This window comes from Entelurus aequoreus, linkage group LG25 (genome assembly GCF_033978785.1).
Source record: "Entelurus aequoreus isolate RoL-2023_Sb linkage group LG25, RoL_Eaeq_v1.1, whole genome shotgun sequence".
NCBI lineage: Eukaryota > Metazoa > Chordata > Actinopteri > Syngnathiformes > Syngnathidae > Entelurus > Entelurus aequoreus.
This window is the reverse complement of record NC_084755.1, coordinates 10,350,205-10,377,746: the sequence shown is the minus strand read 5'-3', so window position 1 is coordinate 10,377,746 and position 27,542 is coordinate 10,350,205. Positions and strand designations below refer to the sequence as shown.

At 36.7% G+C, this 27,542-nt stretch overlaps 1 protein-coding gene across 2 annotated transcripts in view; it reads right to left on the bottom strand.

The window, feature by feature from the left end:
* LOC133642825 (leukemia inhibitory factor receptor-like) overlaps positions 1-26,868 on the bottom strand; it is a 40,841-nt gene extending 13,973 nt beyond the window's left edge. For both annotated transcript variants that reach the window (XM_062037223.1, XM_062037224.1), the window contains exons 1-9: positions 26,806-26,868; positions 16,339-16,491; positions 16,163-16,261; positions 12,140-12,290; positions 11,906-12,057; positions 7,510-7,652; positions 6,025-6,169; positions 5,833-5,909; positions 310-544 (exon numbers count right to left, since the gene is read on the bottom strand). In XM_062037223.1, coding sequence (XP_061893207.1) covers positions 310-544; positions 5,833-5,909; positions 6,025-6,169; positions 7,510-7,652; positions 11,906-12,057; positions 12,140-12,290; positions 16,163-16,235 — 976 coding nt within the window. In that variant the 5' untranslated portion in view covers positions 16,236-16,261; positions 16,339-16,491; positions 26,806-26,868. The remainder of the gene's footprint in view (positions 1-309; positions 545-5,832; positions 5,910-6,024; positions 6,170-7,509; positions 7,653-11,905; positions 12,058-12,139; positions 12,291-16,162; positions 16,262-16,338; positions 16,492-26,805) is intronic.
* Positions 26,869-27,542: the final 674 nt, after the last annotated feature.

Below are 27,542 nucleotides of genomic sequence, written 5' to 3'. Positions count from 1 at the left end.
CTCGGGGATCAAACCCAGGAAGCTTAGTTTTGTGAGGCACACGCACTAACCCCTGTTCCACTGTGCCGCCCAAATTACAACTCTTCAGATTAATTGAATTAAAATTCTAAATTTGGAATGCCACTTCACCGATTTCTGTGTGAAGTAAATGTGGTATCATCTGTTCCTATGTGTCAACTTAGCAGGATCTCTATGTGCAAGAGGCTGACTGTCTCACCCTGTTTTTGATCTATTATGTGGAGCACCCGCCACAATTTCAAATCAAATAAATAGCAACTTTTATGACAATCTGCACAGAACATAGAGTACCTGTTGTTGGGAGGGCAAGGTAAGAAGGCTCCGTAGAACCTTGGGCGTTGTAGGCCGATATATTGACCGACGTTACATTCTTTAAAGACAAATTGAGGTAGCATTGCATCTCATGGCATACCAGCCAGCCCATCGGCTCGGCTGTGGAAACATTGAAGAATTCATCATTGCCGTGTTTGGACAGTGTCCATTCATATCCCAGAATGTGACCGTGAGCCTGGGATATAGGAAGCATCTGCAGTGGAACAAAAGGGGTAAAAAAAAAAAAAAGACAATGTGACATAAATAAGATGGCATACTTTTGCACAAAAAAATAAAGTCTATAGTCTATGACATTTTAATCACTTTATTATAGCAGCAGTGTAGTGGTGTTTAAAGGGGTCCTATTGTGCAAAACCAACGTTTCTAACCTGTTGGTACCTGTTTTTGTGTATTTGGGATCCACGTGCACTACCGTTCAAAAGTTTGGGGCCACCCAAACAATTTTGTGTAATAGCCTTCATTTCTAAGAACAAGAATAGACTGTCGAGTTTCAGATGAAAGTTCTCTTTTTCTGGCCATTTTGAGCGTTTAATTGACCCCACAAATGTGATGCTCCAGAAACTCAATCTGCTCAAAGGACGGTCAGTTTTGTAGCTTCTGTAACGAGCTAAACTGTTTTCAGATGTGTGAACATGATTGCACAAGGGTTTTCTAATCATCAATTAGCCTTCTGAGCCAATGAGCAAACACATTGTACCATTAGAACACTGGAGTGATAGTTGCTGGAAATGGGCCTCTATACACCTATGTAGATATTGCACCAAAAAAACAGACATTTGCAGCTAGAATAGTCATTTACCACATTAGCAATGTATAGAGTGTATTTCTTTAAAGTTAAGACTAGTTTAAAGTTATCCTTATTGAAAAGTACAGTGCTTTTCCTTCAAAAATAAGGACATTTCAATGTGACCCCAAACTTCTGAACGGTAGTGTAAGTCCTGAAAATTTTAAATCAAACCATGGGGGGCATGGCGGACATATTTTATAAAACCATCTTGCCTTTTTCCAAACTTACTCCAAACGAGTCGTTTGGAATTCGAGACCGTAGTGACGTATTTTGCCTCAGTTACGTTAATGGGTATTTCATTATTTCTACTTGCTTGTCTTGATTAAATCAAGGCCTGGATGGCCCTAAATTTCTTAAATTTCAATGAAAAGAAGACGGAACTAATAGTGTTTGGACCTAGTGGTACCTGTGAGCTCCCCCCTGTTGACTTTGGCCCATTGGCTTTGCACGTTAAGCCCATGGTCACTGGCTTTTAACCCAGCATGGGACTTTAAACTGTTTTTAACTTTTTAACTGCTTTTTATCTAACAAATGGTTCTTAGAATAATTTGTATTTGCTTTTTCAATGTGTATTCTACTTCTGTTTTAAATGTTATTTTTTTAGTCTGGCCTTTGCCTGTATTTCTTTGTGGTGTACAGCCCTTTGTTCTTCAACTGTGGTTGTTTTTAAAGGGCTTTATAAATAAAGTTGGTATGGTATGGTATGGTATATATGGTAGAGGTTTACCCAAAGAGATTTACCTCAGTTGGCCATTTTAATCTTTTAATCCAGTTGTTGTCCAAAGTTGAAGATAGTTTCTCATTTTTCTCTATCCTCTTGTTGAGGGGCAGACTGGCTCATACTTGCATATGCATGCCAAAATCCTCCACTGTTGCCATTTGAAGTTGTCACGTTGTGTAAATGGTAAATAAAAACAGAATACAATGATTTGCAACTGAAAAAACTGAAATCTAAGTAAGATTAAATATCTCAAATAAGGGTTATATTTACTTATTTTCTGTCTGATAAGATAATTCTTCTCACTAAGCAGATTTTATGTTAGAGTGTTTTACTTGTTTTAAGGGCTTTGGTCCTAAATGATCTCAGTAAGATATTACAGCTTGTTGCTGAGATTTGATGACCTATATTGAGTAAAACATGCTTGAAACTAGAATATCAACTGTTGCAAAGCTGTGTCATCAACACTCACAAGTATAAAACTACTTTTTTAAAGTAATAATTTCTTATTTTAAGCATGAAAAAAAAAAACATTTAACATGTGACGTTTCAAACAATTTTGAACAGAAATAGTTCATGCACATTCAGATAAATTCTTCAAAATTACAATTAAAAAAAATTTGACCGCAGGCCGGGTTGTATATATGCACATAATTGACTGAAAGAGCACGCACTTGGCGCGATGATGTCATGATATCGATGGAAAAATGCATTTTTAGACCATATGATTTGCCTGAGCGGCTAGGAGGCCCCGAGAGTAACAAGCGGTTGCCTTTCCATTAAGAACAATAAATTAGTTTTTAGTATAAGTTTGCTGGTTTCAAGAAATGTAATGCCGAGCGCATATCATTATGTCAAGATAATGGCACTAGCATTTACTTAATTTAAGAATATTTTTCAACATATTGAGCAAAAAGGTCTCTTTTTTTTCTACCAAGAAAAGTGCACTTGTTATTAGTGAGAATATACTTATTTTAAGGTATTTTTGGGTTCATTGAGGTTAGCTAATTTTACTTGTTTTGGAAAGACTTGACAAGCCAAATTTTCTTGTTCTATTGGCAGATAATTTTGCTTAGTTCAAATAAAATACCCCTAATTGTTGTATTTTTTTTTCTTGTTTTTGAACACTGACCTTTTGCAGCGTATCGTTCAAGACTTACGGTCATTTGAAAACATCACTGTACATCATAATGGCAGCTACAGTTTCCATCTTATAGATCAAAAAAAAATTTTGGGCAATGTCCGGCGGGCCAGATTGAAAAGCTTAACGGGCCACATGCGGCCCCCGAGCCTTAATTTACTCAGGTCTGGTCTACGTAGCTCTCTCCTCGACTCCAACTCTACTCATCAGCTGAGTGCTGACATGCTTGCCCACCAAAGCAGACAGTAAATACTCGCTTACACAGTCAATGAGAAAATTAATGACAAGCACTGCCTCGTTATTGTGTATTCATTCAGTGCACTTCCAAAAATTGGTAAGTTCACATACGCACTAAGCAGACAGGAACGTCTAGCAGCAGCCTATCGGCTTCTTGCACTGGTGAAATGTGCAAATGTAGAGTGTTTCTCCTAAGAATAATTTATTGTGATCATACAGAAAATACACTTAACACAGTTTATTAGAGAAATATTCATATTTATTTAATTATTTGTTTTTAAATTTTTAATCAAAATCCTGCCTCGCCTGCCTACCCTGACTCCCTACAATTCGTTTTTTGTCTACGGTCTAACTATTTGGAATGAATTACGAAGAAAATGGAGGTACCACTGTAAAGATACCTCCAAAAATGTTTAACCATTAGATTAATGCTTAATGACTTATGGGCAAATAGTTGCTCAGATCCGCCTGTGACTCAATAGACGTTTTTTCTGGAGGGTGGTCGTGTGAAACGTCGTGTCAATGGGGTTTACGAAATTTAAGGGTTATAACTGACTGTGTTTTGTAGAGTTGTGTAAGAACTTTCAAGTCAATCCAACTTATGTGGTAAAACTTAGGTTTTTAACAGTGCCACCATGTGGTGTATTTGTCAGAAAAAGACAGCACAAGCAACACAAATACAGTGCATGCTTTGCCAAATGTTCACACTTTTGTCTATCCCATACTTTATTGAGCATAGGCACTTGTTTTACATTATAAAAAAGGATGTACACTACCGTTCAAAAGTTTGGGGTCACATTGAAATGTCCTTATTTTTGAAGGAAAAGCACTGTACTTTTCAATGAAGATAACTTTAAACTAGTCTTAACTTTAAAGAAATACACTCTATACATTGCTAATGTGGTAAATGACTATTCTAGCTGCAAATGTCTGGTTTTTGGTGCAATATCTACATAGGTGTATAGAGGCCCATTTCCAGCAACTATCACTCCAGTGTTCTAATGGTACAATGTGTTTGCTCATTGGCTCAGAAGGCTAATTGATGATTAGAAAACCCTTGTGCAATCATGTTCACACATCTGAAAACAGTTTAGCTCGTTACAGAAGCTACAAAACTGACCTTCCTTTGAGCAGATTGAGTTTCTGGAGCATCACATTTGTGGGGTCAATTAAACGCTCAAAATGGCCAGAAAAAGAGAACTTTCATCTGAAACTCGACAGTCTATTCTTGTTCTTAGAAATGAAGGCTATTCCACAAAATTGTTTGGGTGACCCCAAACTTTTCAACGGTAGTGTATACATTTTTATTTATACATAAAAATGATGTGTACATGTCCACAGCTGGACACACAGGTTAGCATTTACAAAACTCAAAACCAGTGAAGTTGGCATGTTGAGTAAATGGTAAATAAAAACAGAATACAATTATTTGCAAATCCTTTTCAACCTATATTGAATTGAATTTCCTCCGGGTACTCCGGCTTCCTCCCACCTCCAAAGACATGCACCTGGGGATAGGTTGATTGGCAACACTAAATGGTCCCTAGTGTGTGAATGTGAGTGTGATTGTTGTCTGTCTATCTGTGTTGGCCCTGCGATGAGGTGGCGACTTGTCCAGGGTGTACCCCGCCTTCCGCCCGATTGTAGCTGAGATAGGCTCCAGCGCCCCCCGCGACCCCGAAGGGAATAAGCGGTAGAAAATGGATGGATGGATGGATGGATGGACTGCAAAGACAAGATACTTAACATTCGAACTAGGAAACTTTGTTATTTTTTGCAAATATCTCATTTGGAATTTGATGCTTAACATGTTTGAAAAAAGCTGGCACAAGTGGCAAAAAGACTGAGAAAGTTGAGGAATGCTCATCAAACACTTATTTGGAACATTCCACAGGTGGACAGGCTAATTGGGAACAGGTGGGTGCCATGATTGGGTATAAAAGCAGTTTCCATGAAATGCTCAGTCATTCACAAACAAGGATGGGGCGAGGGTCACCACTTTGTGAACAAATGCTTGAGCAAATTGTCGAAAAGTTAAAGAACAACATTTTTCAACGAGCTATTGCAAGGAATTTAGGGATTTCACCATCTACGGTCCGTAATATCATCAAAAGGTTCAGAAAATCTGGAGAAATCACTGCACGTAAGCGATGATATTACGGACCTTCGATCTCTCAGGCGGTACTACATCAAAAAGTGACATCAGTGTGTAAAGGATATCACCACATGGGCTCAGGAACACTTCAGAAGACCTCTGTCAGTAACTACAGTTTGTCGCTACATCTGTAAGAGCAAGTTAAAACTCTACTATGCAAAGCGAAAGCCATTTATCAACAACACCCAGAAACGCCGCCGGCTTCGCTGGGCCCGAGTTCATCTAAGATGGACTGATGCAAAGTGGAAAAGTGTTCTGTGGTCTGACGAGTCCACATTTCAAATTGTTTTTGGAAAATATGGAAGTCGCTCGCAATTTTTTCTAGTAAATATACTTAATATGAAGTGAAATTTGATAAGTGGCACTGTGCAATTGTGAATCTATCCAAGTCAAATATTGTACAGTTATTATTCATAAAAGATTGTCCAAAAAAAGCTACCTACCTTCCAGGTAATAACGCAAACAATATTGGTGGCAGGCACTCCACAATCCTCCCATACGTCCATCTCTCCAGTGGGAGCTGAAACAACAAGTCCGGCTCCAAATGTTAAAACTAGTAACGTTTGAATAGCTAGATAATAGATCCTTCCTCTTTTTTAACTTTTGCCTAACCACCTTAGAAGCAAAAAGCTAACCTGCTTCCAAGCTTTTTATTCTATGGCTTGCACTCCAGTCGCTCATCAATCCCGTCGCACAGGAACAACGAACTTGAAATTCATAGAACACAGCAGGCTGGACTTCACCGTAGAATTCGTAGTTGACGTTTGCTCCAATTTTTTCCTATGTTAAAAAGAAAAAAATAAATTAAATTGAGAAAAAAAATGGACACAATGAAAAGATAAAATGTGGAAATGTCAATACTCCTACTATAATAACTACTGATTGATTGATTGATTGAGACTTTTATTAGTAGGTTGCACAGTGAAGTACATATTCCGTACAAATGACCACTAAATGGTAACACCCGAAATAAGTTTTTCAACTTGTTTAAGTCGGGGTCCACTTAAATTGATTCATGATACAGATATATACTATCATATATACTATCATCATAATACAGTCATCACACAAGATAATCACATTGAATTATTTACAATCAGGGGTGGGGGGGGGGGGGTAGGATATGGACAGCAAGTAGTGGACATAGAGAGAGAAAGAGAGAGAGAGAGAGAGAGAGAGAGAGAGAGAGAGAGAGAGAGAGAGAGAGAGAGAGAGAGAGAGATCAGAAGGCATAAGAAAAAGTATCTGCATTTGATTGTTTACATTTGATTATTAGCAATCCGGAGAAGGTGTTAGTTTAGGGTTGTAGCTGCCTGGAGGTGAACTTTTATTGCGGTTTTGAAGGAGGATAGAGATGCCCCTTCCTTTATACCTTATACTAATAACACTGTTAGAATTATTGTTTCTAAATTATCACAAAAACTTTGTATTACATTGAGTTCCTGACAAGAAGACAAAAGCTGTCTTTGAAACCTACCAAGAATAAGGCTCGTAAAACTCCACTGTGTAGGGGGGGGGGGGAGCAAGATGAAGGTGTTCCTGTGTTCTTTCATGTATGGTAATCAACAGAAGGATGTTGTTCTGGCCCAAGGACTTCATAACGGAGAGATGACAGGATCTGCCCAATTTCCAGACGACCTCTTTTTGAAGTATTTTACGAACTCTTTTTGAACTATTTTATGGAACTCTTTTTGAACTATTTTACAAACTCTTTTTGAACTGACCTTTCCTGTGAATTGTTTACGACCTTTTCTGTGAACTTTTTGTGACCTTTGTCCTTTGGAAACAAAGGTGGCCATGTGGTCGGGGAGGGTCCAAAATAAAAGAAGGAGGCATGCAATCTTTTGGCAGAGCATGCTGGAGACTGTACAAGAGTACAGCGTGTCCAGGCGTGTCTACTCAATTTAGTCCAAATTGAATTCTGTCTCTGTTTAATTCTTTGCCTCTTGTCTTGTTTAATAGATGTCATCAGTTTTGTAACCTGACAAACACACAACTAAAAAGTCTTTTTTAGCCTTTTTATTTAAAGAAATTTAAATATACAAAAATATCAAAGTGGCCTATCGCATCTTCCGATTTTTATGTATGTGGACACCCCTGCATTAGATTTAAAAAGGTACCTCAATCCAGGTTTTGTCCACCTCAGTACAATATCGCACATCGCACGATCCCAAAGAGAGGTGTGGCTCATTACAGGCGGAATTCCAGGAAATTTCCAAAGGATCTTGTTGGCTCCACACAATCTTAGGTCGGGCTGGTTTCACTACAGGGAGGAGATTTTTTACAAAATACGTAAAAGAACACTCAACTTAAAACAAAACACCTAAATAAAGAGCAGTGTGTCCTCGGGCTGCACAATTTTGGCCAAAAAGAAAATTACGATTGTTTTCTTCAAAAGTGTGGTTTTCAATTTTCATTGTTTTTCCAATTTCAATGGTTTTTATTAGGGATGTCCGATAATATCGCACTGCCGATATTATCGGCCGATAAATGCTTTAAAATGTAATATCGGAAATTATCGATATCGGTTCGAAAAGTAAAATGTATGACTTTTTAAAACGCCGCTGTGTACACGGACGTAGGGAGAAGGACAGAGCGCCAATAAACCTTAAAGGCACTGCCTTTGCGTGCCGGCCCAATCACATAATATCTACGGCTTTTCACACACACAAGTGAATGCAGTGCATATTTGGTCAACAGCCATACAGGTCACACTGAGGGTTGCCGTATAAACAACTTTAACACTGTTACAAATATGCCCCACACTGTGAACCCACACCAAACAAGAATGACAAACACATTTCGGGAGAACATCCGCACTGTAACACAACATAAACACAACAGAACAAATATCCAGAACCCCTTGCAGCACTAACTCTTCCGGGACGCTACAATATACACCCCCCGGAGGGATCGAAGGTCATGGACATTGCTGCTCAGGTGCAGTGGTTTCTCCAGATTTTCGGAACCTTTTGATGATATTACAGACCGTAGATGGTGAAATCCCTAAATTCCTTGCATTAGCTCGTTGAGAAATGTTGTTCTTAAATAATTTGCTCAGGCATTTGTTCACAAAGTGGTGACCCTCGCCCTATCCTTGTTTGTGAATAACCGAGCATTTCATGGAAGCTGCTTTTATACCCAATCATGGCACCCACCTGTTCCCAATCAGCCTGTTCACCTGTGGGATGTTCCAAATAAGTGTTTGATGAGCATTCCTCAACTTTCTCAGTCTTTTTTGCCACTTGTACCAGCTTTTTTGAAACATGTTGCAGGCATCAAATTCCAAATTAGCTAAAATTTGCAAAAAATAAAGTTTTCCAGTGTGAACATTACATATCTTGTCTTTGCAGTCTATTCAATTGAATATAAGTTGAAAAAGATTTGCAAATCATTGTATTTGTGACGATCGGTCACTTCATTTCTGTTTGTCTCCTTGGTTTTTGTATTACTTCCGGTCAGTGCTCTTATTTTGTTAAATTTCCTGTTCCGCGGAGCACTGTTTTCTCTCACCTGCCGTTGATTGGCAGTCGGTCCACACCTGCTGCCAATCAGCATATGTCTATTTATGTTTTCTCTCGAGCACTCCTCAGTGCTCGATGATAGACTTCTATGTTTGGAACAACTCTGCAAGACTGCTTTATTTTCTGTTTTTGTTAATTAAAATCATCTTACCTGCTCATCCTCCTCCTGGTTCTTGCATCTTGGGGACACACAAACTGCAGCCATGCGAGTTCCTCACAGTATTCTGTTTTTATTTACCATTTACACAAGGTGCCAACTTCACTGGTTTTGGGTTTTGTAATCATGCAACAATATATTCCACGCATTTTTTGGATTATCAAAAATAAATACTTGAATATTAGATACAATTGTTTACAAGGTTAATATACATTTATATTCATATACCGTATATTCACTGTTACAAGCGGCCCTCTGAGGGCAGCCATAATTGACATGTGGTCCTCAATAAAAACAACTCTGACATCCCTGTTTTGAAAGTAACTACATAGCAGCAGAGCTAAACCGGATGTATAGATCAGTGTTTTTCAACCTTTTCTAAACCAAGGTACATTTTTTTCATTGAAAAAATTCTGAGGCACACCATCAGCAAAAAAACACAAAAAAATTAAACCCAGCAGCTGATATTGACAGTAAAAAGTCGTTCTCGCAATTATTTGATATGAATTCCAACCATAACCAAGCATGCATCACTATAGCTCTTGCCTCAAAGTAGGTGTACTGTCACCACCTGTTACATCACGTTGTGACTTATTTGGAGTTTTTTGGTGTTGTCCTGGGTGTAGTGTTTTCGTTCTTGCCTTACGCTCCTATTTTGTTGCTGATTGTAGTTTAGTCTTAATTTGAAGGGACAATGCACAGAAACATTAAGCTCAAAGACAGATATGTTCTGTACCAGATTATAGCTAAATAGATAATTTCCATCTGCAGTTCCTGGCTACCTAAATTAAAGGGATACAAAAACCATGCAATAAAATCATGACTAGGGATGTCCGATAATATCGGCCTGCCGATATTATCGGCCGATAAACGCGTTAAAATGCAATATCTGAAATTATCGGTATCGTTTTTTTTATTATCGGTATCGTTTTTGTTTTGTTTTTTTGTTTTTTTTAATTAAATCAACATAAAAAACACAAGATACACTTACAATTAATGCACCAATCCAAAAAATCTCCCTCCTCATTCACACAAAAGGGTTGTTTCTTTCTGTTATTAATATTCTGGTTCCTACATTATATATCAATATATATCAATACAGTCTGCAGGGATACAGTCCGTAAGCACACATGATTGTGCGTGCTGCTGGTCCACTAATAGTACTAACCTTTAACAGTTAATGTTACTCATTTTCATTAATTACTAGTTTATATGTAATTGTTTTTATATTGTTTTACTTTCTTTTTTATTCAAGAAAATGTTTTTAATTTATTTATCTTACTTTATTTTATAATTTTTTTTAAAAAGGACCTTATCTTCACCATACCCGGTTGTCCAAATTAGACATAATAATGTGTTAATTCCACGACTGTATATATCGGTTGATATCGGTATCGGTTGATATCGGTATCGGTAATTAAAGAGTTGGACAATATCGGAATATCGGATATCGGCAAAAAGACATTATCGGACATCCCTAATTATGACAATAAAATCATACACAAGTATTAAGAAAAAAGTCATAAAATGCCCTTTCATGGACACATACTTAATATACAATACAACCACACCTCATTTACGTATGTATGTATGTAAACTGGACAAAGTGCTTAAGTGGCGCTGGTGCAGTGTTATTTAGGATTCGATGGGCCATTTGTATTGGTGCTAATCTTTGAATGTTAGCTAAATTTAAAAATCTATATTTTTGGAGAACTAAACAGTGATGGTGGTGGTGTGGTTTTCGGTCAAGGATTTTGAGCGATTGTGCAAAGTTTCCAATGGCCTCAGTGTCATTTTGCTTGCCTGCGACCAACATGTTATACAATAATAACAACGAGACATAATCATTGCATTAAAATAAGTTTGAGCTGCCTCCAATGTTAATGAATTCCTGATACATTTGAACGTTTTTATGTTGTATTTAAGACTCTGGCACATCTGTTTGATATGTTTTTTAAAGCCAAGTGTTGGCTCTAAAATGACACCCAGGTAACGATATTCACTAACATTTTGTATTATTTCCTTATTAACCGTTATATTTGGAAAGGATGACATTTTATATTTGTTTACAAAATACATTGTTGCCGTTTTCTTAATGTTTAATGTAAGACAAGAGTCATGTAGCCATCTTGCCACCTTCTCCATTGCTGCTGTAAGTTTTCTGGCAACCGTTTCAGCGTCCTTTCCCCAAGTATAAATAACCGTGTCATCTGCATACATCTGGATATTTACATCCTCACATACAGATGGCAGGTCGTTTATATACATGGAGAAAAGAAGACGCCGTCTGCTCCACACGCTGTAAGTCTTTGCTGTCGTCCAGCATTCGGTTTTTGTTTACTTTGCAGCCAGTTCAGTTTTAGTTTTGCATAGCCTTCCCTAAGCTTCAATTCCTTTTCTTAGCGGCACTAGTCTTTTGTTTATTTTTGGTTTAAGCATTAGACACCTTTTTACCTGCAAACCATTGTCGTCGTTCCCGACATCTACAAAGCAATTAGCTACCTGCTGCCACCTACTGGTATGGAAGAGTATTACACGGTTACTCTGCCGAGCTCTAGACAGTGCAGACACTCAACAACGGCACATTTACGGATTATAATTACTGGTTGGAAAAATATATTTTTAAGCCAATTAGGTGAAATTACATAATCTCCCACGGCACACCAGACAATATCTCACGGTACAGTAGGGTGCCGCGGCACAGTGGTTGAAAAACACTGGTATAGACGATAGTACGAGGAAAGACATGGCAAAGGAGTACATTGTCATAATTAATTAATAGGATAATGATGTAAAACGGATTATTCGTGCAGCCCTAGTGTGTCCTGGACTTACTGATGTGTCCTGTGTTGAAGACAACCTCAAGGGATCTAGCAGAACCCTGTTGGCTCTCAGCCTGGACCCAAACACGAAGTTTACTGTTCATGAAAAAGTGCACACGGTTGATAACGCCGTTCAAACTGGCCCCAGTTGTCACATTGCCCTCACTGGAAGCAAAAAGAACAGTGATAATATTTCCAGATGCTGGGATTTTTGTTCGCTGAGGAACGTCTTATTAATTGTACTTACTCGCTATGCACCGTCTGCCAGTGTAGACTATATTTTACAGGGACCTGAGGCTCAAATGCATGACCCCAATCGCAATGAATATGTAGTTCCCAGCAGTTGTTGTCCTCACATGGAATGTAACACTTGGGTTGAAAATCGCGATCTGGAGGACCTAGTAAACAGAAGAGGTTGAAATTAATTAAATTACAACTTATAATTGTCAAAATAGTCAACGTTCCATGTTGTTCTCCAATGACTCTGGTGACTTTTGTTACGCATTCGCGTCAAATAAAAGCATTGAAGGTTAAATGCCAGAATGCACTGCAATACAGTAGCTGCACTGCAAAAAGTCAGTGTTCAAAAACAAGAAAAAAAAATACAAAAGTTAGGGGCATTTTACTTGAACTAAGCAAAATTATCTGCCAATAGAACAAGAACATTTGGCTTGTCAAGACTTTCCAAAAGAAGTCAAATTTGCTAACCTCAATGAACCCAAAAATACCTTAAAATAAGTATTTTCTCTCAATAACAAGTGCACTTTTCTTGATAGAAAAAACTAATCTGAGACCTTTTTTCTCAATATGTTGAAAAATATTCTTAAATGAAGTAAATGCTAGTGCCATTATCTTGACATAATGATATTCGCTCGGCATTACATTTCTGGAAACCAGCAAACTTATACTAAAAACTAATTTATTGTTCTTAATGGAAAGGCAACAAGGCAACCGCTTGTTACTCTCGGGGTCTATTGTCTAAAAATGCATTTTCCCATCGATAACATGACATCATCGCGCCAAGTGCATGCTCATTCAGTCAATTAGTGCGCAAGGAATATATATATATATATATATATATATATATATATATATATATATATATATATATATATATATATATATATATATATATATACATATATATATATATATATATATATATGTATATATATATATATATATATATATATATATATATATATATATATATATACATACACTACCGTTCAAAAGTTTGGGGTCACATTGAAATGTCCTTATTTTTGAAAGAAAAGCACTGTACTTTTCAATGAAGATAACTTTAAACTAGTCTTAACTTTAAAGAAATACACTCTATACATTGCTAATGTGGTAAATGACTATTCTAGCTGCAAATGTCTGGTTTTTGGTGCAATATCTACATAGATGTATAGAGGCCCATTTCCAGCAACTATCACTCCAGTGTTCTAATGGTACAATGTGTTTGCTCATTGGCTCAGAAGGCTAATTGATGATTAGAAAACCCTTGTGCAATCATGTTCACACATCTGAAAACAGTTTAGCTCGTTACAGAAGCTACAAAACTGACCTTCCTTTGAGCAGATTGAGTTTCTGGAGCATCACATTCGTGGGGTCAATTAAACGCTCAAAATGGCCAGAAAAAGAGAACTTTCATCTGAAACTCGACAGTCTATTCTTGTTCTTAGAAATGAAGGCTATTCCACAAAATTGTTTGGGTGACCCCAAACTTTTGAACGGTAGTGTATATATATATATATATATATATATATATATATATATATATATATATATATATATATATATATATATATATATATATATATATATATATATATATATATATATATATATTTACAACCCGGCCCCCGACCAATTTTTTTTTTTTATTGTAATTTTGAAGAATTTATCTGAATGTGCATGAATGTGCAGGGGACGGCGTGGCGCGGTTGGGAGAGTGGCCGTGCCAGCAATCTGAGGGTTCCTGGTTCAATCCCCACCTTCTACCAACCTCGTCACGTCCGTTGTGTCCTTGAGCAAGACACTTCACCCTTGCTCCTGATGGGTCGTGGTTAGGGCCTTGCATGGCAGCTCCCGCCATCAGTGTGTGAATGTGTGTGTGAATGGGTGAATGTGGAAATAGTGTCGAAGCGCTTTGAGTACCTTGAAGGTAGAAAAGCGCTATACAAGTATAACCCATTTATATATATATATATATATTTACAACCCGGCCCCCGACCAATTTTTTTTTTTTATTGTAATTTTGAAGAATTTATCTGAATGTGCATGAACTATTTCTGTTAAAAATTGTTAGAAATGTCACATGTTAAATGTTTAAATATTAACTGTCAGTTTGCTGTACTGTGCCAACTGTACTACTATATGAGTACGTATTTTCTATATTGTTTAATTGAAAATAAAACAGCAAAGTCCATTTGGCTGTCGTCTGTTTTAATTATGAGACAAATTTGTGTCAAAGTCATGATTTTTTATTTCATGCTTGAAATAATAAATTCTTACTTTGAAAAAAGTAGTTTTATACTTGTGAGTGTTGATGACACAGCTTTGCAACAGTTGATATTCTAGTTTCAAGCATGTTTTACTCAATATAGGTCATCAAATCTCAGCAACAAGCTGTAATATCTTACTGAGATCATTTAGGACCAAAACACTTAAAACAAGTAAAACACTCTAACATAAAATCTGCTTAGTGAGAAGAATTATCTTATCAGACAGAAAATAAGCAAATATCACCCTTATTTGAGATATTTAATCTTACTTAGATTTCAGTTTTTGCAGTGTGGTTCTTCACTTTTTAAACACGCATGTTGCTAATTTGAATCCAGTTCAAGTATTCATGTTACGATACAATCAGTGGTAAATTTTACCAATTTGAAACGCATTTAACAGTGTTTATGTTGTTCTTCAAATTGTGGCGCTAGTTTGCTAGTCTACGACAGTGGTCCCCAACCACCGGGCTGCGGCCCGGTACCGGTCCGTGGACCGATTAGTACCGGGCCGCACAAGAAATTTAAAAAAATAATAATTTTTTATTTTTTTATTTTTAATTTTTAAATTAAATCAACATAAAAAACACAATATATACATTATATATCAATATAGATCAATACAGTCTGCAGGGGTACAGTCCGTAAGCACACATGATTGTATTTCTCTATGAAAAAAAAAAATAAATAAAAAAAATATGGTGCTTTGTTCAATTAATTTTGTTAATCCATTCCATAATTTGATTCCACATATAGATATGCTAAAGGTTTTAAGTGTTGTACGAGCATACAAATGTATGAGATTTTCCTCTAAGGTTATACTTCTCCTATTTTGTTGAGAAGAATTGTTGTACATCCTTGGGTAGCAGGATGTAGTGTGCATGTGCAAAATTCTAGCTGTTTGCAAATGCACCAAATCATTTAATTTCAATATTTTTGATTCAATAAATAAAGGGTTTGTATGTTCTCTATATCCAACATTATGTATTATTCTAACTGATCTTTTTTGTAACGCAGTTAGTGAATGAAGCCCACATTTTTGGTTGTTTCCCCATATTTCTACACAATAACTCAGATACTGTATGTAACATTAGCGATCAGTAGAAAATATGAAGTGATTTTTAGTCCAGAACATATTTTGCTTTATTCATTATTGACGTGTTTCTTACTACTTTATGTTGTATATTTTTTACATGAGATTTCCAATTCATGTTATCCTCTATTATTACACCCCAAAACGTGTTTTCTTTTACCCTTTCAATATCTACTCCGTCTATTTGTATTTGTGTTTGACCTTCCCTTCTACTGTTACCAAATATCATTATTTTAATTTTACTGAGATTACTTTTAAGGACAAAAATGAATTTATTCCATTTTGGAATAAGGCTGTAACATAAATGTGAAAAAAGTGAAGCCCTGTGAATACTGTACTTTCCGGATACACTGTAATTACTACTGATAATGGTATTTTTAAATCAATTGTAGTGCTCAAGGATCAAATACAGTACAGTAATGTTAAGCAGTCGTCTCATGTGTCGGTACAGTGCTTGACAAGCAACTGCACGTAAACAGGAAGTCACATTCTTCATGTCACTTCTGCCGCATAGTACAACCAACACAGATGCGTCTGCAAACCACAAACTTTGTACAACAAAAGCGTCTTAATTCTGCATATTAATATTGGCTGATCGATTATAAAAAACACCCAGGACATGTACAACTCATTGCAGTGACATAAAAAAGTCGGTATTACTGTATCTAACCTGCAGCAGCAAAATCCTTTGGCGTGTTGACTAGTAATATCAATAGAAGCCATCCTGCTGTAAGAAGGGCCATGGCATTTGAACCCAGCTCTCTTGTGTCTGTAGCGTACATAGAAACACACATTATGTAGTTAACATAAGAAATTCTTGGAAAGGGAGCAATTATGCACACTTACCGTGACTTTGACCGTGCGCCTAAACTGTAATCTATGCCAAAAGTAAGTCTTAAGTCCACCTGAGGTCCAGACGTGCCACTGACGCACTTAGAATGTGCATTGTGGTAGGATTAGAAGTTCGGCTCTTTTGCAAAGGCAAAAGAAGATCTGATCCTGTTGTAAAAAAAACAATTTAGTATTACTTGCCTTTTAATATATTTCTGAGACAATTATTAATACATTCTTGCAATAGCAGTGTTTCCCACACATTCATTTATTTGTGGCGGCCCGCCACGAAAGAATTACGTCCGCCACAAATTTAAAAAAAAATAAAAAAATTTAAAAAAAACATTTTTATTTATTTTTTTGTCCTCTCCAGCTTTTCAGACAAATCATATAGTTGATGTAGATGCCCATATCGGCTGTTCAGATTTACTTTACAAAAGAGAAGTGTAGGATACTTCTCTTGTTGCCTTAGTTGTATTTGACTTTATTAAATGTATTTATATTAGAAACACAACATGTGTATATAACAAAGGGTGCAAAGTCTGCAGGCAGTAGGAAACACATGGTTAAGTGTAGGGAGTAAAACTGATGGCAGTCTAAAGTTCAAGATTTTTGGAGCTCTTTGTTCAGTGGATCAGATGTTTGATGAAGCTCTGTGTCTATCTGCCACCACTACTGTTTTTTGTTTATTTGTTACTGACTGTGGCAGGACACCTCTGCCTCTGTTTCACTTTATGTTGCTGGTAAATAATATGGTTGTAGTAGTAGGCTAAAGTTAAATTATTTAGTATGCACTAATTAAAGGGGCAGAGCTTTATGAGACATTTTAGCTTTTATATTTTATAAGATATATTTTTTGTAAGAACCACAATTAATAAATATATTTCAGTGAATAACTTATTGTTCAAATCTGTATATAAATATGTACATAAAGTGTTGTAATTATATTGGAAAATGGATGGATGGATGGATGTCTAAAACAAAACTGTTATTATTAATTAGTAAGTATACATTTTTTTAGCCTTTTTAGAGAAAATCTATCATTGTAGTAAATTATGCAAATTATTCGATGATGTCATGGTGACCACGCCCATAGCCACGCCCCCCCCGCCACAGGTATCTTGGCAGTTTATGGGAAACACTGAAATCCCCTGCATGGGAGCATTTTGGCTTCCCTGTCAAATACAATGATGAAGGAAAGAGGTTAGTGGATAAAACAGTGACTGTGTGTAGGCACTGTGGCACAAGAAAGCCATATGACAGTGGAAACACATCTAGCATGGCCACAAATTTTTAAAAGTACTGTTTTTTATTGAAAATGTAAATATTATTTCCAGTGGCGGGCCGTGCGTTTCCCACCCAGGCCTTCAGTGATGTCCGACTTCATTAATTACCTCTCAAAATACCATCATTTATGTCACCACATGACCATTGCTGGAGAAATACTATACAGAAACACATTTACACCCTACTGCGCATTGAATCACAGCAACAGTGTACAAAACAAGTTATTTTCTGGCGCATTTAAAAATCAATTAAAACGCATCAGCAATTAAAGCATATCTTATATGGTACTGTCAAAATTAAAATTGCAAAAAACATTAAAGGTGAAAGAATGTAATATTTGAACTCACAATTTATGGCACCTATTCGACGCCGTATAAGCCAGTGGTACCCCTCGTCATCCGCTTATTCGAGTGGAAATGGTGAGCATTTCCCCATTTCATCGCCAGAACAGCTGAGCTAGCTTCCGAGGTTGGCCGAGTCTCACAAGATGTAGTTTCTCTTTAAGTATCCTTCTTAAAAATAGCGTTGCAAATATATATCTGCCACCTAATCAACTTTTTGTTCTCCTTCTCTGCTATCCCCCAGACCCCCCCGCCCCCCAACCCCGCCCACCTCAACCTCCATGGCATTTTTTTCCATAACGTGAGTTGATTTATTTTGGAAAAACTTGCTACATTGTTTAATGCATCCAGCGGGGCATCACAACAAAATTAGGCATAATAATGTGTTAATTCCACAACTGTATATATCGGTATTGTTTGATATCGGAATCGGTCATTAAGAGTTGGACAATATCGGAATATCGTATTGGCAAAAAAGCCATTATCGGACATCTCTATTGCAAATATTTGTTATTTTTGTTTGAAAATCTTGTTTTTGTTCGATTGCATGAAAAGACAGAGCTGTCCTTTCATAGTTACCGTAATTTCCGGACTATAAGCCGCTACTTTTTCCCCTCGTTCTGGTCCCTGCGGCTTATACAACGGTGCGGCTTATTTACGGCCTGTTCTTCTCCGACATCGACGAAGAGGATTTCGGTGGTTTTAGTACGCAGGAGGAAGACGATGACACAATGATTAAAGACTGACTTTTCATATACCGGTAGGCTGGTTATTTTGATAACGTACAGGCGAGCACTTTGTATTACTTTGCACCGTTGTATTATTTGTACTCTGCACTAATGCTGTTCGCCATGTCAAAGATGTGAAAGTTTGATTGAATGATTGAAAGATTTATTGTTAATAAATGGGACGCTTTGCGTTCCCAAACAGTCATCTCTGTCCCGACAATCCCCTCCGTGGTAGCAGGAACCCCTATATACTACGCTAATTACACATCAAAACCCTGCGGCTTATAGTCGGGTGCGGCTTATATATGGAGCAATCTGTATTTTCCCCTAAATTTAGCTGGTGCGGCTTATAGTCAGGTGCGGCTTATAATCCGGAAATTACGGTACATGGGAAGAATCCAAACAAGCTTGGACAATTGAATCATGTTAATTTACGAGTGTATTACATGGATTTTTTTCTTCTATGATCCAATCAGGTTAGAAATTGAAAGTTGAGATGCCGTATTACTTTTAAACAAGCGGAAGCAAAAAAAATTAAAAATTAAAAAATTAAATAAATAAATAAATAAAAAACAATAATATATATATATATTTATACACAGTACAGGCCAACATTTTGGACACGCCTTCTCATTTCAATGCGTTTTCTTTATTTTCATGACTATTTACATTGTAGATTGTCACTGAAGGCATCAAAACTATGACCCCTGTGAAGTGAAAACCATTTCAGGTGACTACCTCTTGAAGCCCGTCGAGAGAATGCCATAAGTGTGCAAAAAAGTAATTACAGCAAAGGGTGGCTATTTTGAAGAAACTAGAATATAAAACATGTTTTCAGTTATTTACCCTTTTTTGGTTAAGTACATAACTCCACATGTGCTCATTCATAGTTTTGATGCCTTCAGTGACAATCTACAATGTAAATAGTCATGAAAATAAAGAAAACGCATTGAATGAGGAGAAGGTGTGTCCAAACTTTTGGCCTGTACTGTATGTGTATATATATATATATATATATATATATATATATATATATATATATATATATATATATATATATATATATATATATATATATATATATATATATATATATATATATATATATATATATATATATATATATATATATATATATATATATATATATTTTAATCCTGTCCAGTTGCTCAGGCAAATCATATTGTTGATGAAGATGATCATATGTGCTGTACAGATTTACTTTAGAAAAGAGAAGTGAGGGATATTTCTCTTCCCCTAGGGGGGGGGGGGGTTACCCACATATGCAGTCCTCTCCAAGGTTTCTCATAGTCATTCACATTGACGTCCCACTGGGGTGAGTTTTTCCTTGCCCGTATGTGGGCTCTGTACCGAGGATGTCGTTGTGGCTTGTGCAGCCCTTTGAGACACTTGTGATTTAGGGCTGTATAAATAAACATTGATTGATTGATTGATTGATTGATTATGGTAAAATAGTTGTGTTTTGGTATTTAATTCATAAAATTGAATTTTAATTCATTTCAATGAGCGAGGTAGATTTCAGTTAGAAGCTCTGTCATGGCACCAATTAAGCTTAGGTTGAAGTACTACAGTTTAAAAGACAAAGCATTACGTAAAAATGTGTTATTCGTACAAAAATGTCAGCTTTGTATCTTTACGTCGTGCATTGTTGCCTGATTTTTTTTCTTGTGCGTTTTGTGTAATTTAATTTCTACAATGTGGCATAGGCCGAAGGAAGAAAAAAAAGTTTTAAAAAGTTGGCTTAGCATGCATATGTTGACCTAACGTGCTTGACAAATACACCACCATGAATTTTCAAAAGTACTGTTTATTATTGAAAATGTAAATATTGTTTCCAGTGGCGGGCCGTGCGTTTCCCACCCAGGCCTTCAGTGATGTCCGACTTCATTAATTACCTATCAAAATACCATAATTTATGTCACCACATGACCATTGCTGGAAAAATACGATACAGGAACACATTTAAGCCCTACTGGTCATTGAATGGCTAACGTTAGCTGTGACGCTAGCTTTGCGGGGCGAGTGGTAATACGAGAGAAAGAAGGTGCCAACCAGGTAACAAATGAAGGAAGAAGAATTAATTCCCAAGAAAAACAGCAGGGAGTCCATCGTCTGGCGGTGGTTTGGCTTCAAGCGGCAAGATGTTGAACAGACAACCGTAATATGTCAAGTATGCGGCTAACGCGTTGCTACAAAAAGTAGCATTACTGCTAATTTGTAGCATCATTTGAAAAGTCACCTGCTAGAGAATGAAGAGTGTCAACATCTCGGCCGGTGCTATACCAACAAAATGCCCAAGCAACCATTTCCACATCAACACCGTATGAAAAAAATAGTCAAAAACAGATATCACAGAGATGACGTCCGCAGGAACCTACCACATAGTGAAGGACATACACTATTTGATTTCCTATTATGCAGCTCATTTTTATTTGACGGTTATTGAAATATCTTGTGTGACATCATGCACAAAAGTGCATTTTATTTGTTTTAAACTATTGTAGTGGCGTTCTGTACAAAAAGTGCACTTTCATTTAGTGTTGTTTTGATATGTCATCTTAGTGACATCATGCACAAAAGTGCACTAATAGCTTGTTTTAAAATGTCTCTGACAATCTTGCACTTTCTGTTTTGAAATGACATGAATGATTTTGCCACTGCTTAATAAACAAATTTTTGGTAAATGACCTTAGTTGTGATTTCCCTCTCTGTATGAAAGTTTAAAATGAGCATATATTAATGCTGTATGAACAAGAATGTTTTAATGTAGACACATAGAATCATCATACTGCTGTGATTATATGCATCAAGTGTTCATTCAAGGCTAAGGCAAAATATCGAGATATATATCGTGTATTGTGACATGGCCTAAAAACATTGAGATATTAATAAAAGGCTATATCGCACAGCCCTATGGTACTGTCAAAATAAAAATTACAAAAAACATATTAAAAGCGAAAAAAAAATAAATTTGAATTTATAACACCATTTATAAGCCAGTGGTACCCCTCGTCGTCGGCTTATTCGAGTGGAAATGGCGAGCATTTTCCCATGTCATCGCCAGAACAGCTGAGCTAGCTTCCGGGGTTGGCCGACATCGTCTCACAAGATGTAGTTTCTCTTTAAATATCCTTCATGAAAATGACCTTGCAAATATATATCTGCCACCTAATCAACGTTTTGTTCTCCTTCTTTGCTATCCCGGTCTGGCCACGGCGCAACACTTCCTGCTTCCTGCTAAATTGAAACTTGTGATTGGATACTCACTTTGGAGTGACAAGTGAGTATCCAATCACAGACTCGTTAACATCAGGCTGCTTAGATAGGCTACTGTCAACAACTTGTGATCTGATTGGCTATCGCAACTGTCTATCAACTCTATGTGTTCTCAAATTCATCCGCTAACGGTCCCGATGAGTATCCAATCACAGGACGCGTAAATGTCACGTTCAACGTGAGGCCAGCTAGAAGGCCTTACTGGCAACAACTCCTGATCTGATTGGCTATGGCAACTGTCTATCAACTGTATGTGTTTGTTCACTTACAGTGCACGGACGTCCGCATTGTTGATTCTGAAGGTCTCGGGCTGATTTCGAACAGCATGGCAACATAAGTTAGCTGAATTCTGATTGGATTGATTGATTGATTGAACCTTTTATTAGTAGATTGCACAGTACAGTACATATTCCGTACAACTGACCACTAAATGGTAACACCCAAATAAGTTTTTCAACTTGTTTAAGTCGGGGTCCACGTTAATCAATTCATGGTAAACAAACTAAAAACAAACAGCACTGGAAGGAGCATAATATGACATGAAGAGAATATTAACTTAAAGTTAAAGTACCAATGATTGTCACACACACACTAGGTGTGGCAGAATTATTCTCTGCATTTGACCCATCACCCTTGATCACCCCCTGGGAGGTGAGGGGAGCAGTGAGCAGCAGCAGTGGCCACACCCGGGAATTATTTGAATACTTTTAGATATTTAGGGAAAGTAAATTTAAAAAAATATTGTAACTTTAATTATGATCATGATTTCTGGTTATGTTCGGCCAGCAGCAGGGCCGGCCCGTGGCATAGGCCGTATAGGCAAATGCTAAGGGCGCCGTCCAGCAGGGGGCGCCACGCCAGTGCCACAAATGTTGGAGAAAAAAAAAAGAAAAAAAAAAAGTTGGTACTATTATTTCTAAATACAAAAAATAATCCCACGTTAATTAAAATACAAAGTAAAGCCTATTTAATAGAAATATTATTTGTTACAACATTACAACACCCCTCCTCCCCCCGCACGGTGCGCCCCCTCCCTTCCCGTATCATGACTCTTTTTGGACGTCACCACATCAAAAAAACAACACAAGATGTCAAAACGGCCAAAACTGTCAGGTGCCCAGGGAAGAAAAAAGAGAAAAGAAGAGGAGAAGAAACGAGAAAAAGACAGAGGTAGCAGGTAGGTAACGTTAGCCTACATTAAATTATTTGTCTGTGACAGAATGTGATAGTAACCTGGCTTTTTAGCATTAAGCTAATGTTACATGATTCGGCAATTGCTAATCAATAAATAGCTAGTTCTGTTTTAACGTCGGGTTAATATTGGGGAAGGGGCTAAATTGTTATGGAAAATAATAATGTAACGTTAGGTAATTACAGTACTCCCACCATACATTCCTCAGGGACATTTGTATTAGATATTTTAAGCAGGTGTTTTTTGTTTACATTGTTATTGCCTTCTGGTTAGTTGTGATGTTGATGAGGGGGTGGTGTACAGTCATTTGTAAGTCATTCTAGTTAATGCAATATTAAAAAGCACAAATAGAGAACTCTGTAGGATCCCCTTTTTTTGTAATATAGTTGTTAAAGTCATACTGGTTTGATATTTTGTTTTGTGCAGTGCCTTATTTATATTGTATTTTTAATTTATTTTATGCAACTTGTTGACACGATTTATTTTGTGTTTATGTATGTAAAAAATATTGTATTTCATATATTAATTTTTTATTTTTTGTATTATTTTATTTATTCTTTTTTTTAAATCTTTTTAACTATTCTAATTGTTAATTTGCTTTCTTTAAGTAAAAAAAAAGGTCAAAGACAAAGCTATTCAGTTTCTTGTGAGTATATACACTTCACTGCCGATGTGGGGGGGGCGCCACCTAAAATCTTGCCTGGGGCGCCAGATTGGTTAGGGCCGTGCCTGGCCAGCAGAGAAAGTCTTATTAGCTCTGACGGCACACCACTGCTTAATTCTTACTTTTTCTAGTTATTAGAGATGTCCGATAATATCGGACTGCCGATATTATCGGCCGATGAATGCTTTAAAATGTAATATCGGAAATTATCGGTATCGGTTTCAAAAAGTAAAATTTATGACTTTTTAAAACTCCGCTGTGTACACGGACGTAAGGAGAAGTACAGAGCGCCAATGAACCTGAAAGGCACTGCCTTTGCGTGCCGGTCCAATCACATAATATCTACGTTTTTTCACACACACACAAGTGAATGCAGGCATACTTGGTCAACAGCCATACAGTTCACACTGAGGGTAGCCGTATAAACAACTTTAACACTGTTACAAATATGCGCCACACTGTGAACCCACACCAAACAAGAATGACAAACACGTTTCGGGAGAACATCCGCACCGTAACACAACATAAACACAACAGAACAAATACGCAGAACCCCTTGCAGCACTAACTCTTCCGGGACGCTACAATATACACCCCCGCTCCCCCTAGACCCCACCCCGCCCACCTCAACCTCCATGGCATTTTTTTCCATAACGTGAGTTGATTTATTTGGGAAAAACTTGCTACATTGTTTAATGCATCCAGCGGGGCATCACAACAAAATTAGGCATAATAATGTGTTAATTCCACAACTGTATATATCGGTATCGTTTGATATCGGAATCGGTAATTAAGAGTTGGACAATATCGGGATATCGTATCGGCAAAAAAGCCATTATTGGACATCTCTATTGCAAATATTTTTTATTTTTGTTTGAAAATCTTGTTTTTATTCGATTACATGAAAAGACAGAGCTGTCCTTTCATAGTTACATGGGAAGAATCCAAACAAGCTTGGACAACATTAATTTTTCTTCATTGAATCATATTAATTTACGAGTGTATTACATGGATTTTATTTTTCTATGATCCAATCAGGTTAGAAATTGAAAGTTGAGATGCCGTATTACTTTTAAAGAAGCGGAAGCAAAAAAAATTAAAAATTTAAAAATTTAAAAATAAATAAATAAAAAACAATAATATATATAGATATATATATATATAGATTTATACACAGTACAGGCCAAAATTTTGGACACACCTCATTTCAATGCATTTTCTTTATTTTCATGACTATTTACATTGTAGATTGTCACTGAAGGCATCAAAACTATGACCCCTGTGAAGTGAAAACCATTTCAGGTGACTACCTCTTGAAGCTCAGCGAGAGAATGCCAAAAGTGTGCGAAAAAGTAATTAGAGCAAAGGGTGGCTATTTTGAAGAAACTAGAATATAAAACATGTTTTCAGTTATTTACCCTTTTTTGGTTAAGTACATAACTCCACATGTGTTCATTCATAGTTTTGATGCCTTCAGTGACAATCTACAGTATATATATATATATATATATATATATATATATATATATATATATATATATATATATATATATATATATATACACACTACCGTTCAAAAGTTTGGGGTCACATTGAAATGTCCTTATTTTTGAAGGAAAAGCACTGTACTTTTCAATGAAGATAACTTTAAACTAGTCTTAACTTTAAAGAAATACACTCTATACATTGCTCATGTGGTAAATGACTATCCTAGCTGCAAATGTCTGGTTTTTGGTGCAATATCTACATCGGTGTATAGAGGCCCATTTCCAGCAACTATCACTCCAGTGTTCTAATGGTACAATGTGTTTGCTCATTGGCTAAGAAGGCTAATTGATGATTAGAAAACCTTTGTGCAATCATGTTCACACATCTGAAAACAGTTTAGCTCGTTACAGAAGCTACAAAACTGACCTTCCTTTGAGCAGATTGAGTTTCTGGAGCATCACATTTGTGGGGTCAATTAAACGCTCAAAATGGCCAGAAAAAGAGAACTTTCATCTGAAACTCGACAGTCTATTCTTGTTCTTAGATATGAAGGATATTCCACAAAATTGTTTGGGTGACCCCAAACTTTTGAATGGTAGTGTATATATATATTTTTTGGGAGAGCATTTTCACAAATTCCAAGCTGTTGTTTTGAGGCATGTTAAAAAAAAAATAATGCACTTTGTGACTTCAATAATACATATGGCAGTGCCATGTTGGCATTTTTTTCCATAACTTGAGTTAAATTATTTTGGAAAACCTTGTTACATTGTTTAATGCATCCAGCGGGGCATCACAACAAAATTAGGCATAATAATGTGTTAATTCCACAACTGTATATATCGGTATCGGTTGATATCGGAATCGGTAATTAAGAGTTGAACAATATCGGATATCGGCAAAGAAGCCATTATCGGACATCTCTACTAGTCACATAAACTCCTGAAAAGCAAAACAAAAATAAAAGGTGTGACAATATTGTATTTTTGGATATTGTTTATGATAAATGACTGTTTTTTTGTCTCATTTAATTGAATAACCACAAATACAACTTTGAGTTTAGTTGACCACGGCTATTTATAGTTTTGTGAAAAGAGATTGCAATAAAATAGAGACCTTCCAACATTTTCTGTGGAAGTTAATTTAGCATTTAAACACAAAATCTTGTTCTCAGCACAAGATTGTGTCATTTCCCTTTCTGAGTTGTAGTTGTTGGTGTGAGCAAAGGCAGCCACAGAAAATGACTAATATAACCAGCGTTATATTTTATAATTTTACAGCACTTTGTGACATTGTAATTCGACCAATTACACGTCGCAATGTAACACTTTAAAGTGGATTGTCCTCAAGTTAACTCTTGTACAGGAAGTAACAATGAGCCCGAAAACGAACAGGACTTCGTTTCACCGCAGACTAGAATAGGAAGTTTAAAACACTGAAGTGGAGAAAACTTAATATTAGTAAATAAATATTGGAGCTCTTTACCTTGTGGTCATCCCGGTGAGAGAGCAAAGCCTTCGTTATGGTTCTCGCGTGATTTGAGGGACATTTACAGGAAGTGAGTCGGTAGCCGCGCCCCTTTTGGAATGTCCGCGGAAGTACGGTCGTTCTGAGGAATGGAAACAAAACCACTACAATGTAGTTAAAGGCCTACTGAAATGAATTTTTTTTTATTTAAACGGGGATAGCAGATCTATTCTATGTGTCATACTTGATCATTTCGCGATATTGCCATATTTTTGCTGAAAGGATTTAGTATAGAACAACGACGATAAAGATTGCAACTTTTGGTATCTGATAAAAAAAAGGCTTGCACCTACCGGAAGTAGCGTGACGTAGCCAGTTGAACATATACGCAAAGTTCCCTATTGTTTACAATGATGGCCGCATGAAGTGAGAGAGATTCGGACCGAGAAAGCGACAATTTCCCCATTAATTTGAGCGAGGATGAAAGATTTGTGGATGAGTAAAGTGCAAGTGAAGGACTAGTGGGGAGTTGAAGCTATTCAGATAGGGAAGATGCTGTGAGAGCCGGGGGTGACCTGATATTCAGCTGGGAATGACTACAACAGTAAATAAACACAAGACATATATATACTCTATTAGCCACAACACAACCAGGCTTATATTTAATATGCCACAAGTTAATCCTGCATAAAAACACCTGCGTGTTTGTTACGCTAGCTCCTAGCTCCTCTGCTAGCTCCTAGCTCCATAGAACA